Here is a 13,254-nt window from a genome sequence, read left to right as displayed (position 1 = left end):
AATTTTAGAAAAAGTAAATATTTATTAAAGTGACCTACTTTTGTCTTTCTTAGAAATAGATACCAGCTGAATTAAAAATAAATAAAAATATATATATTTTTACAAAATATCTTATGTTAAACCTAATCATTTGTTCATCTTATACAAATGACTTTAATAAAAATAAAACTCTCTTACATCTATCTACTCGTACTTAAAACTCCTACTATTCCACAAGGCCACAAGGTTAAAGGCAGCGCCTATCTGGTTAAATCTCTTGCATAGCTAATGCATTCACTTGTATTTATTTCTTTAATTTCATATACTTGAATTGAGTTCGAGATATATTATTTTAAATACAGATGAACTTGGATTACTTTAAAAAAAAAATCCCAAGGAGTAAATTTCAAGCCATTTCTTCATCGATTTGTTGTTTCATCGTAATCGAGTTTGAAGAGATTTCGCAACATCTTATCAAGTTTACCTTAACATGTACATAGGTGTTCAAGTCGTACGGAACATAAGCAAGGGAGATTACTTGTTAAGGCTACTATGATCCAAATACAATGCTATATGTATATGTATTAGTGGCTGATCGTATTTAAATCCCAGAGCATTACATATTCTGATTTTATATCCCAAATCCGGAGACTGTAGAGGTACATAATAGACCAGTTGTTTATTGCATGATACTTAGTAGAATACTATGACTTCAATAAGAAATTGCATGGAATCATTATTTCAAACAAGCAATCAAACTTCTGGGGTTTTGATTTGGTTCTTAAAGGAGAGGTTAGTCCGACCAGAACCGGGATTGGAGATATTGGACCACATTCTTGTCCAACTGGAAGGCCTTGGTCAGAACATCTGGGTTGATCGGTGGGCTTGAGCCAAACACTGCATTAGCAATGGTGATAACCCCAGCATTTTGGCTGCTCAGACCTGCAAATGCAACAGCCTCAGTTTTCCCTATGTTGAACTGAAAATGAATCAAACCGATAGGGAAGACAAAAACATCTCCAGGGTTTAGGATTTTAGTGAAGAGACGGTTGTCTGGGTTTGATGTAACGAAACCCACGTAAAGTGTGCCTTTAACAACGAATAGTATTTCGGTCCCACGAGGGTGAGTGTGAGGAGGGTTAAGACCGTAAGGGGCATAGTCGATCCGAACAAGAGATATGCCGAGAGTGTTAAGTCCTGGTATTTGATCAACATTGACGTTGGTGACATTTGATCCAACTAGATTTGATGTGTTTCCTGGCATGTTTAGGCCTGAGAAGAAGAAATCTTCTGCCACAGCAAGCTTTGGGTCTTTGCAAAATTTGCCATTCACAAACACTGCAATGAAGAAATGTTGAAAGTTATATTAAAACATGGAAGCTAAACTGAATGTTCTTCATCTTAGGCAGTATGAACATAGTCTTGAATGCCTACCTCCATTCTTGATGTCCTTGATAGCCACACAAAAGTCCTGGAGAGGACTGGGATCGAAGGCCGAGGCCAATGAGCAGGCGAAAGCCAAGAGGGTAAAAGCAATAACAGTGAAGTGAATTCCTTTCATTATGATATATTGACTTAGCTGGTTGTTTGCTATTGCTTTGGAGCAGATTGAGAAACTTTGCATGGCAGACATAGCTATTTATAGGTGGAAACCAAAGATCTGGTCATTGTTTTCTTTAAGTAGCAGGTAAAGACTCTGGCAAGCAACCGGACACTTAATCTTTTATAAGACCTGAGGAGGTGCACAAAGACTTTTCAAGAAGAATATATATATATATTCAAAATTTAATCATTTAATCTTGTTTCATTTTACTAATTCCATTGATCTGTATGCATAAGTGACCAGTCTCTGACTAAGTCGGTTCTTTCTTCTTATCCAATAGCATGCCTCTAAATTTTTTTTTACTCAAAAAATGGGAACAACGCAATCCTCCAGAAGCTGTGAGAAATGACATGCCTCTAAATTATCTACCATCTCCCTTACTTTTCACCATCCAAGTTGAATGTTTATCTTAAAATTTCATTCAACTTTCAATCTTATCAGTGCCAATACCTTGATTAAGAACTAATAATTAAGAATACAAGACTTTTTTGTTTCTATGGTTGGCAATACCAGACTTTTTTGTTTCTGTGGTTGGCATTTTTTTTCCTGTTTATTTCAATGAAGATAATCAATGTTCATGTATTTCTTTTTACGTAAAAATTAAGAATACAAGACTTTTTTGTTTATGTGGGTGGCCCTTTTTTTTCTGTTTATTTCAATGAAGATTACCAATATTCATGTATTTCTTTACTATTTATGCTGCAAAGGCTCCATCAAATTTTACTTAGAACTCAATCAATTAACATACAGATAACATTATTCATGAAGCAGAAATGCAATAAGTTTATGATAGTCTTAGTGCTTTCTTTTTTTCCTTTGATCATAAAAAAGCATTCGGATGCAGGGAAGATGTCTTCTACCAGATTTGATAGCATTGACCATGATAATTTGCAACTACGTTCTAAGTTACGTCGTGGTTATGGTGGTAATAATCATAAAATCGAATCTTATTAATTAAACAAGACAGCGTGTATGATGGGGTAAGTCACAAAGATCAAATATGAAAAGGAAGATAAATAATCTTGTTTTATAAAATAATCAATTCTTAGTAAATATTTTATTCAATTAAAAAAAATTCTCAATTATATTATCCTTTTTAGTTTTTTTTTTCTAATTCTAGAAGTTAATTCTAATTTCTTATTAAAAAGAGTAAATACCTATTTAACTTGTTTTAACCCCCAAAAAAACCTATGTAACTTGTATGTAAAGCTGATGATTTTTAGTAATAAAATAAGACCAAAATCATTCCAATTTATAGAGGTTTAAGAGTATGTAGGAGCTCTCATTGAGTTCCACAGTCAGCGTTTTCTTTGAGAAAGTTATCTGATTGAATGAAACAATGACGCCACGTCATTTGTATCTCTTTTCAATAGTTTTATGTCTTCAGGGTTTTATCCTGAAAAAAATCAAATTCAAATTAAAATACTAAAATTTAGGATAAAATCTTAAAATTCAAGATAAGAATACTGATGTGGCATAAAACTATTGGAAAGGAATATAGATGACGTGACGTCACTGTTTCATACAATCTTTTCTCATATTAGTTAATGATAAAGCTTTACCAATTGAAGCCAAATTTCCCGTAAATTACTTGGAGTTCCATTCATAAGCCGTCAACGTTTGATCAAAGAAAATACATAGATTTTTTGCACAAATTTATCAAATAAAAGAATATTAAAAGATTGGTAGTCGAAAATGACACTAAACAACGGATAAAATATTCTGACAAAGGGATTGAAAACATCCAAGATTGACGTTCATACTTTAATTAAAAGCTTTGAGAAAATTATGCCTAATGATCCCAAGTTTTGGCTAGCTAGTCTTTTTTACGTGGCAACTGGCAAGAAACGAAAGACTTTTGGCTACATCGAAGCCCATTCCCCAAAGTGTGCCTCTGTTTGAAATGGTTACCAGCGATTGTTTAACCAACTTTAATACTGATATTAAGTTTCTAAATATGAAACTAATCCCCATTTAATGCACCAGTTTGCTGCATGTTTATTCAAATCCTGTTCTAAGAAGAGTTCCAAAATTTCATGGCTAGAGCTAGGGACATGTACGAGAAAAGAAACTTGTTGAGGTGGCATTTCTTACGTTTGGATTTCAAATCTTAGTATCTGCAACCATTTGAAATAGAAAAAAAAATTGTCTTTTCTTGACGCAAAACTTGTTTTCGTTAGTTAAATATGAAGAAACTTGATTTATTGAAGGATTCTCATGAGTCATGAATGCTTTGATTATGTGGAAGGTAAATCAACAAAAATATTTATAAAAAGAAGTGGTTCAGGTTAACTACTACTTTGAACTTGACCACATGGAAGGACCCATACTAAATAATTTGAATATATAATACCTGCTGGCTGCTGCAACCATAGGACAGTTGGTATCTTTGGTGTAGAAAGATTATTTTTTCTGCATAAGGCTGCTTATGGCACAGTGTCCAAACTTGGAACCTTATAAAACAAGCCTTTTGTCAAATCATAAAATCTAGTCATCTTAGGAATTAATTAACTGTTTTCTCTGAAACTCCACGCAAATATTTTTCATTTCTCGATTCTCTAATGTTAGTAACTGTATTAAGATGAATAACAGAGAACAATTTGAGAGAGAAAAAGAATGCACTGAATATTCTTGTATTATTAACTTGCTTGGATCAGTACAAGAATAGGATTTACATACTCGTGTGTGACCAACTGCTGCTAACCACTCTACTAGCAATATGCCAGTCTGTATAACAGGTTATTAACAAACTAACGTATTCTATACTCTAACATCTAACAACTCTGTTAGCCAGCAAGTTTAGGTTGAGCTACTTAACAAATCTACTTCTTTATTTTTTTCCCCTTCTTTTATAATGATATTTAAATCTTTCTAGATTCTTAAACTCATGTTTATATTAGTTTCTTGTGTCACAACCCTACTTAAGGTATTACGTATTCTTAATACTTCGTTTTACATAGACTTTAACACGTTCTATTTGAATTATCCCCTTTTCATATTATTGTTTTCCTTGTCTAAAAAATATCAAATTCAACCTTAATTGAATTGAACCACACCACCAATTAAAGAAGCAACTTGAATTTTAGCTACTAGGATAGGTAGTTGAGCCCAAATGCTTTGCAAGTCTATGGAATGTAATGGAAAAGCCCCCTTTTTCAGTTTTTCTACTAAGCTTAAGCCACCATATTAGACCCTAACTGTTGGTAATCCTAGTGTCCAAAGTCATTGCAGACTAGATCTTGGTGATAATATATATAGACATGCAAAATCGAATTCGGTCAGTGACAACATTTTATTCCTTTTCTTAAACTATTTACATCTCATAAATATTTGAATGAGTACGATGGTATGATATCAATCCAAACTTACATAACTTACAGAAAATTAAGCATGATCGTGTTAGATATATACCCAAATCTGAGTTAGAAAGATTCCACTTATTTTCCAAGAATTTGGGTTCCTTTGTAAGATAATGAGCATATGTTTTTAGCAAATTTTTACATCAACTTGAATACATAAGCATATTGATTGAGAATTGTTAAAAAATTTTAAAAACAATTAGTCTACAAATATGATAAATTAACTTTGCTTAATGTTCGTTCTCATGACAATTAGAACGAAAATAGGTAATGTAAAAAAATAAGAGTAAAAAAGAATCGACACAATTGATCTTTGTAAACACAGTTCAGACACAACAATTTTACGTCTACAGAGTCTCATCTAGTTAATGATTTTATTATTCAACCATCGTCTGGATTACCTATTGGCTAAAGTCCAATATACCTTTCACAAAGACATAATTGTAGTCTTAATATTGACCCCAATTGTCACAAATCACTCACCCAAATACTTTACAATACAATCAATAAACTCTTCAATACCTAAAAGACTGTCATAAAATAACCACAAGAAAGCACAATAAAATCGTTGACAAAGACACTTCGAAAGCTGCTCTCTAAGTGACGCCACAAGTAGCCTATTTATAAGTTGATACAAGAGTTCATCCAATAGAGTTTTGATAAGCTTTAAACTCCTATTTAAAATTTGAAATTATCCCATTAATTATCTCAAATATTTATCAAATAAAAATCTTCATAAATTTGTCTTCTAATAGCTCCAAAACTCTCTTAAGATACAATAAGACTTTCATGCTTATCCAATCACCTCAAGCAATTCGATTGGGAGTCTTTAAAATCCTAATCAAACCATGTTTCATGTTTTGTCAAACATGTTAAGTTCAAGTGGATTGAACTTAGCCTAAACGTAACATATCCAAGGCCTAAGTCAATGGCCTAAGTAGAGAAACAATTTTGTTATAATAGGACATGGAAGAAACAACAACAGCTTTCCCAACAATATCCCATTGGCATTTTTGAAAAAACTTTGCTGCAAATAGTTAGCCAACAATAGAAACAAGCACATAGCTAGGAAATTAGAATATGTCTCCCTTTAAGAGTTAAAACCATACTTGATCAAACACTCCCCCTATCAATATGATTGTGCATCACATAACCAATTAAGCATGCACAAAGGTCATAAATAAACAATAACATATAAACATCATCATTTTAAAAAACCAACAATCATCTCTCCCTTTGACAAAGTGAAATGTAGCATTCATAAGAAATTAACCATAAACAAAATCAAAGTAGACAAAATTATCAAATTAGCATCATTACTTCCGCTTACTTTATCCATCTCCTATTGACTTCCATTATGTTGTTTAGAGGGGATGAGATCGAATCCTACCTTATCAACAAGATGGGTTGTAACTTGTGGAACAACAAACACTTTTTCCATGAAATCTAGAAGTTTGTTTAATACTTAATATATCTTCAATAAGATCTCCATATGTTGCAACTTCATGCTTCACATGAGCATCAATCAAATATTGATCTTCCTTACTTAAATGTGTTCAATTTTTCCTCACCCGAGTCTGTCTATGTTGTGGTCTCCTTGTTCCATTCATTGTTTTAGCAATCGAGTTAAACTCCTGCTAATCTCGCATCATCTTAAAACAGTGGGGTTTGATGTGCCCTTATTTCCCATAATAATGGCATACGAAGTTTATTCTTTCTTTGTTACCTTTGCGTTACTATCTAGGTATTGCTCTATTAATTGTTGCAACGTGATTTGCATTTCCTTCAATCATTCATTAACTTGTGACAATAAAAGCTAATATGTCTACTCTTTCTATAATGATAACAAACAAGCTTTTGATTTTCCTTTTATCTGTCTCGAGATAAGAAGAACCCAATTTAATAGAAATCGTAGGAGTTATAGGTTTCTTACCAAGTCCAATACGACCAAGTTCGGATCTCCCAACAACTAAGATATTTTCACTTTGCCTTCTATAAATTTGATAATAGCTTTGGCATCACTTAACTCTTGCTCATTTTCTTTCAAAGTTGCATCTATTTTGGCAATCAACTCATCATTTACTTTGATAGTTTCATCAAGCACTGCGTTAGCCTTCTTAAGATTAGCGATAACATCATCTTTTTTTTACCACAATTTCAAGCTTTTCTTTTTCTCCTTTGAGAATGATAACTTCTTCCCTCAAGTACTTGTTTAATTGACACAACATTTCCATGTTTTTCAACATCTGGTGATGATCACTAAACTAACTAAAAATACAACAAAGACAAGCAGACCTATCGAATAATAGTATAGCTATGGTGAGTAGAGAATATCATACCCACAAGAAATAAAAGTACTAGAATTACTGTTTTCATGTTATTTAGCCGACAAATTGGAGTGATTGTGTTTTAATCTAAAATTACTAAACTAGTTTAACTAAGAATGCAACAGAGAATGAATCAAAGAAATAATGAATATTAACCAATGAGATAGACAATACCCAGGAAAGAATCCACCTAGACTTCACCTATTATTATGAATCTGAATTAAACGATTTATTCACTTGTGTCTTGATCCGTAGAAATCCCTAAATTATATTAATATCTCTTTTGAGAGTAAGAACAACTAACTCTAGGTTGATTAATTAAAATCTCTTTCTAATTAAAACCCCTATCATCACATTAACTTGATCTATGGATTCCCCTATTATATTTGGCTCTAATCCAATATATTTATGTCGTCTTATTTCTAGGGTTGCATGCAACTTCACTCAATTATACTAGATCTACTCTTAAACAGAAGCTTTTTCTCCACTGAAATAAGCACATTAAACATGAATTAATATCCCAAAAATATTAAAACAAGAAATAAGCATACATAATGAGAACAAGAATAAAGTATTTATCGCGTAAAACAAAAATTAAATAATAAGATTCATCATAGTTTTCATTTCCTCTAAGTATTTAGAGGATTAGTTCATAATCCTGAATAAAAACATCTCAAAGTCAGAAAAACCACAAAACATAAAGAAACTCAATAAAACTTCGAAAGAAATTAAAAGGAGATTTTCAATCTTGATGGAGATCTGCTTCCGAGTTGATTCCAATGGTGTTTTTTGAGTGTTTTCTTCGATCCTGTCTAATTGCTCCCTTATGTCTTCTTCTAATGGGTATTTATAGACTTTAGAATGCTCAAAAAGCCTAAAAATTAGGTTTCTTCGTGTATTTGGGAAGTAGAATGTGAAATCGACACGGGCTGGCACATAGGCCCGTGTCCAGCCTGTGTGGCTCTCACGGGTGTGTGCCCAGGCAGTATGGAAATGCCCAGGCCGTGTGGCTCCTGAAAACAGATCTATTTGTTTGATTTTGGCTTTTTTTTTTCTCATTTCGCTCCCAAATGCTCTCCTAAGTATAGAAACATGAATTTAAAGGATTAGGAGCATCAAATTCACTAATTTGCATAATTAATCATCCAAAAATGTATTAAGAATGGGATTAGAATCTGTTACTTTTATAGTTTATCAAATATCCCCACACTTAAGCATTTGCTTGTTCTCAAGAAAAATCCTCAACTCACATTAAAATTAATATTTCTCAACTTGTAATTCCCATCAATAATATCTCACAATAATTTACAAATAATCATGCTTTGACAATTCAACTAAAAGAGCACTAAAATTTCAAACAATCCAAGATAACATTTTTAAACACGGAAACATAGGTGTCTCCCCTTAGCTAAGTAATTACCTTTAATTCAAAATTGACAAGAATTGTCATCCTCACTAAAGATTCACTCAAATCACTCAAAGTGTTTAAGATTCACAAATAAGCACTCAATACTCAAACAAGAAAGGTTATTACAATAGGCTTGCATAAAAGTCAAATCTCCACCACTATAAAATGGGATGATACACTAATCAAAAGGTCTTTAAGAGGTTGTAATGGGGCTTAGGTTAAGGGTATGGAGAAAGGCCAGAAAATTTGATTATAATCGAGATCAAATTGATACATTACCAAACTAGAAAAAATAAACAAAAGTTGAATTAAAAACAAGTATGAATCAAGAATTATTCAAGAATAAAAATGAGATTTTTCTCAAAATATTAATTTAACAGTTCAAACTCAATTAACATAGAACTAAATAATAATCAATATTTTTTGTTTTTTTCCTTTTTTTTGAAACAATCAGAAATAGTTCAGCAAATCAAGCAGAAGAGCATAGTTAAGCAACTAACCAAATCAAATCTCGACAAAAAATGAGTCAATAAAACGGGAAAAAAATTTCAATGAACAAAAAATGAGTTATGGGTTAACATAAATGGGCAAATCAAGAGACGGTGTGTTAGGCTCAACGGGGTTCACTAAGGGTTAATTAGAAAGGTAGGCTTTTTATGGGATAAATGGGTTAAAACCTAAGTGCCTTTATCATCTCGGTATATCAAACCAAAGGTGTAGTCTCGACATGTATAATCGAAGCAAGTTCTAGAATAACAAATCAGGTTGACCCACTCATAACCAGTAATAAAATGAGCAAGAAAAATGTATGCTCTAAAGGCTTAAAATCTCACAAAAATCATGGTTTTTGATGTCAATCTCGCAAATCTCAAACTTCTAGATAATACTTCAATTTAGGGAAACAACCTAAAAATTTTTAATTTCTGAAAAATAACTTATCATGCTTAATTCTCTCATACCTTTAAGTTTAAATCAACCAATACAAAAATATCTACAAATTAATCTAAAACACATCAACAAAAATTTCAAATAAAAAAAAATTCAGGTATTTTCTAATAATTTTATAAATAACCTCCCCACACTTAAGATGTACATTATCCTCAATAAAAGACATAATTTAGGTATTTTCTAATAATTTTATAAATAACCTCCCCACACTTAAGATGTACACTATCCTCAATGTACAAATAGATATAATCACAGTATAAGCAGAATATCATAAGATAGGGAGAAAACTAAAACTGCCCCAAATATTAGATGAAATTGCCAGAATGGTGAAAAGTGGAATTGTAGGTAGTGCATGATTCCGAGTAATCTAATAAGAAAATAAAGACAAATAGTGAAGAAGATTAATAGGCTACAACTCAATTAGAAACAACCATAAAAATAAAAATAAAAACATAGTTCAAAAGATAATAAATGAAATAAGTCTAAGAAAACAAAAATAAAAAAACTAAAAACAAAAACAAAAATAAAGCTAAAATAAAAATAAAATAAAACGAAAAAGAAAAAGAAAAAAATAAACTCAGTGATACCAACAAAACTAAATGTAATAGTTAGAATAATAGCAAAAAATACTAAAAATAATAGAATTAAAATAAAATTAAAATCTAAGAACAAATAAAAATAAAAATAAATAAGAAAATAGATCAAAACATATATATAATATAACAAATAATAATAACATAACATAAAATAAAGAAAAGGGTAAGACCAACGGAGGACGGTGCTGGAGTTATGATCGGGGGTTGTGCGTGGGAAGGGGTGGGGTTGGTCAATTATAAGGAGATGGGAGAGGAGGTGAGTGATGGGGGGAAGGGGGTAGCTTGTTTGGGGAAAAAGAAAAAGACAAATTGAAGAAGAAATTTTAGGGTTTGGGCCACACGATCGTGTGGGGTGTTTTCAGCCCGTGTGCGATTAAAAATTAAGCCCAATTTTCATACGGCCTTGGACACGCCAGTGTGCCCAGGTCGTGTGGCATACACGGCCATGTGTCCAAGCCGTGTGTGACTTCCTTCGCTTTTCCCACGCCCGTATGGAATCCTATACGCCCATATGGCCTAGTCGTATCTCTCACATGCCTATATGCCTTGCCCGTGTAACCTCTAACTTGATTTAAAATTGAAAAAAATTAGCTCCAGATTTCACATGGCTTAAGACACTCCCATGTGTCCAATCCGTGGGTGCCACACGGCTGTTTCTCCAGGCCGTGTGTGCCATAAGACCATGTCTCCAGGCCGTGTAGACTATCTTAGGCCATGTAACCTTCAAATTTTTGAAAACTTAAGTCCCAAGACTCACATGACCAAGGATACGCCTGTGTGTCCAAGCCGTCTGGGTCACATGGCTATGTTACCAAGTCGTGTAACTCACTGTCGATTGCTCCTTTATGCATACAGCCTAGGACAAGCCCAAGTGTCCGGGCTGTGTGTTCCATACACCCTGTGTCCAAGCCGTGTGTGTCAGAAAACACTTTTTTTTAAGATATTAAATTAGCAAACAATGGAATTAAAAAAAATTAACAAAAGTTAAACACTCGGGTTAGCTCCCGGGAAACGCTTATTTAAAGTCTAAACTCGACTAACCTTATGCACGCGTGGTCACGGTAGTTTGTAGCGCCGAGGCTCCTTTTTCTCGCTATCAATAATTCTACCAAGATAAGGTTTAAGTCGAGTATTGTTTACCTTAAATGTGCCAAATTCAGAATGAGTTACCTCGACTGTACCGTATGGGAAGACTTTCAGTACCGTAAATGAGTTTGATTTGTTTGTATCAAGCTCTGAAGGGGCAATTCGTGGAACCCCAACCTTAAATTGGTTCGTTCCATTCATGTGCTGATCATGGAGTCGTTTCGGCTCTTCATCGTGCTTTTTCGGTTTCTCCTTAACATGTGTCTGCCATTCATCTAGTTCATCGATTTGTAACATTCGTTTATCGTAAATCGTTATGTTTCTGTCATATTGACTGGAACATGGCTCCATTACATTTTTTTGAGGGGTTTCTTGTAAAGAAGTTGAGCCACATAATCACTAACATTAACAAAAGATTCAAAATCATCTCGATCACTAGATGTTCTAACAAAATCACGAGCTTGAAGAGTAATCGAATCATCACCTATACGAAGTACTAACTCACCCGTGCCAACATCAATTATAGTTCTAGCAGTTGCTAAAAAGGGCCACCCTAAAATTAAAGTTACCTTACTACCCTCATCCATGTATAATACAACAGAGCCAACGGAAATTATAAATTTATCAATTTTAGCAAGCATATCTTCAATAACACCCCTAGGATATCTAATGGTTCTATCTGCTAATTGAATACTCATTCTAATTTGTTTGGATTTCCCAAAACCTAACTATTTAAACATTTTATAGGGCATGACATTAATACTAGCCCCTAAATTAGCCAAAGCATTATCAATATTCAAACTACCAATTAAACAAGGAATGGTGAAACTCCTTGGATCTTTCTATTTGTTGGGTAGTTTATTTTACAATATGGCCGAGCAAACTGCATTTAGCTCCATAGTTGACGAATCATCTAACTTCCTTTTGTTTTCCAAAAGCTCCTTTAAAAATTTGACATAATTAGGCATCTGCGAAAAAGCTTCAACAAACGGTAAGTTAACATAAAATTTCTTTAAGAGTTTGAGAAATTTACCAAATTGTTCATTCGTGTGGTCTCTTTTCGTCTCATTAGGATTTGGTACTCGAGCTTTATATTCCTTAACAATCGGCTTTTGCTCTTTTTGGCTTACGTCAACCTTATTATTATTTACCACAATTTCTTACCTTGGTTCTGGTTCTGGTTCAACTAACCCTTCTTCATCTCGCACAGTAATTGCATGAAGATGCTCCCTTGGGTTAGTTTCGGTATTGCTAGGCAAGCTACTTTGTGGTCATTTGAGATTAATTTAGCAAGTTAATCGATTTGGTTCTTGGCTCTTGAATCGACGTTTGTTGATTTTTAAGTGCTGCTTCAGTGTTTTGAAAATGCATTTTTGACATCGAGATAAACTTCGTCTACATCTCCTCAAGGTTCAACTTCTTCTCTTACTGGTAAGGTTGTTATTGGAAGCCCGGAGGGGGTTGTGCTCTTTGATTTTCTTGACCACCCTAAGAAAAATTGGGATGGTTCCTTCAACCTGCATTATAGTAATTACTATAAGGGTTATTTTGAGGCTTAGAATTATTACTCATATAATTTGACTTGTTTGTTCTCTATGCTAGGAGCGAAGGGTAAGCATTCTGGATTGTTCATTCCACCTCCATTTGTATCGCATTACATCATCGGATGTACTTACGTAAAAATATATAAACCATCAATTTTCTTACATAGAAGTTCTACCTAATTTGATAACATGGTAACTACATCTAAGTTGAAAACACCGGCTGCTTTCATCGGCTTCATCCTCATGACTTGCCATTGATAATTATTCAATGTCATCTCTTCTATAAACTCATAAGCCGCTTCGGGTGTTTTATTGTTAAGTGTTCCACCAGCTGCTGTATTGATCAACTTTCTATTTGAGGGATTGAAACCATTGTAGAAGTTTGAACCTGTAGCCATAAGGGT

The 13,254-nt window shown here is 33.3% G+C and overlaps 1 protein-coding gene across 1 annotated transcript; it reads right to left on the bottom strand.

The window, feature by feature from the left end:
• Window positions 1-553: 553 nt before the first annotated feature.
• LOC107893177 (germin-like protein subfamily 1 member 13) lies at window positions 554-1,627 on the bottom strand. The gene is made up of 2 exons (XM_016818100.2): window positions 1,414-1,627; window positions 554-1,317 (listed from the first exon to the last, which is right to left on the bottom strand). The coding sequence occupies exons 1-2, from the start codon at window positions 1,610-1,612 to the stop codon at window positions 773-775; spliced, it is 744 nt and encodes a 247-aa protein (XP_016673589.1). The 5' UTR covers window positions 1,613-1,627; the 3' UTR covers window positions 554-772.
• Window positions 1,628-13,254: the final 11,627 nt, after the last annotated feature.

Source organism: Gossypium hirsutum, chromosome A13 (assembly GCF_007990345.1).
Source record: "Gossypium hirsutum isolate 1008001.06 chromosome A13, Gossypium_hirsutum_v2.1, whole genome shotgun sequence".
In the NCBI taxonomy this organism is placed as follows: Eukaryota; Viridiplantae; Streptophyta; class Magnoliopsida; order Malvales; family Malvaceae; genus Gossypium; species Gossypium hirsutum.
Note: the sequence above shows the minus strand (reverse complement) of the source record. Positions and strands in the feature narration are given on the sequence as shown.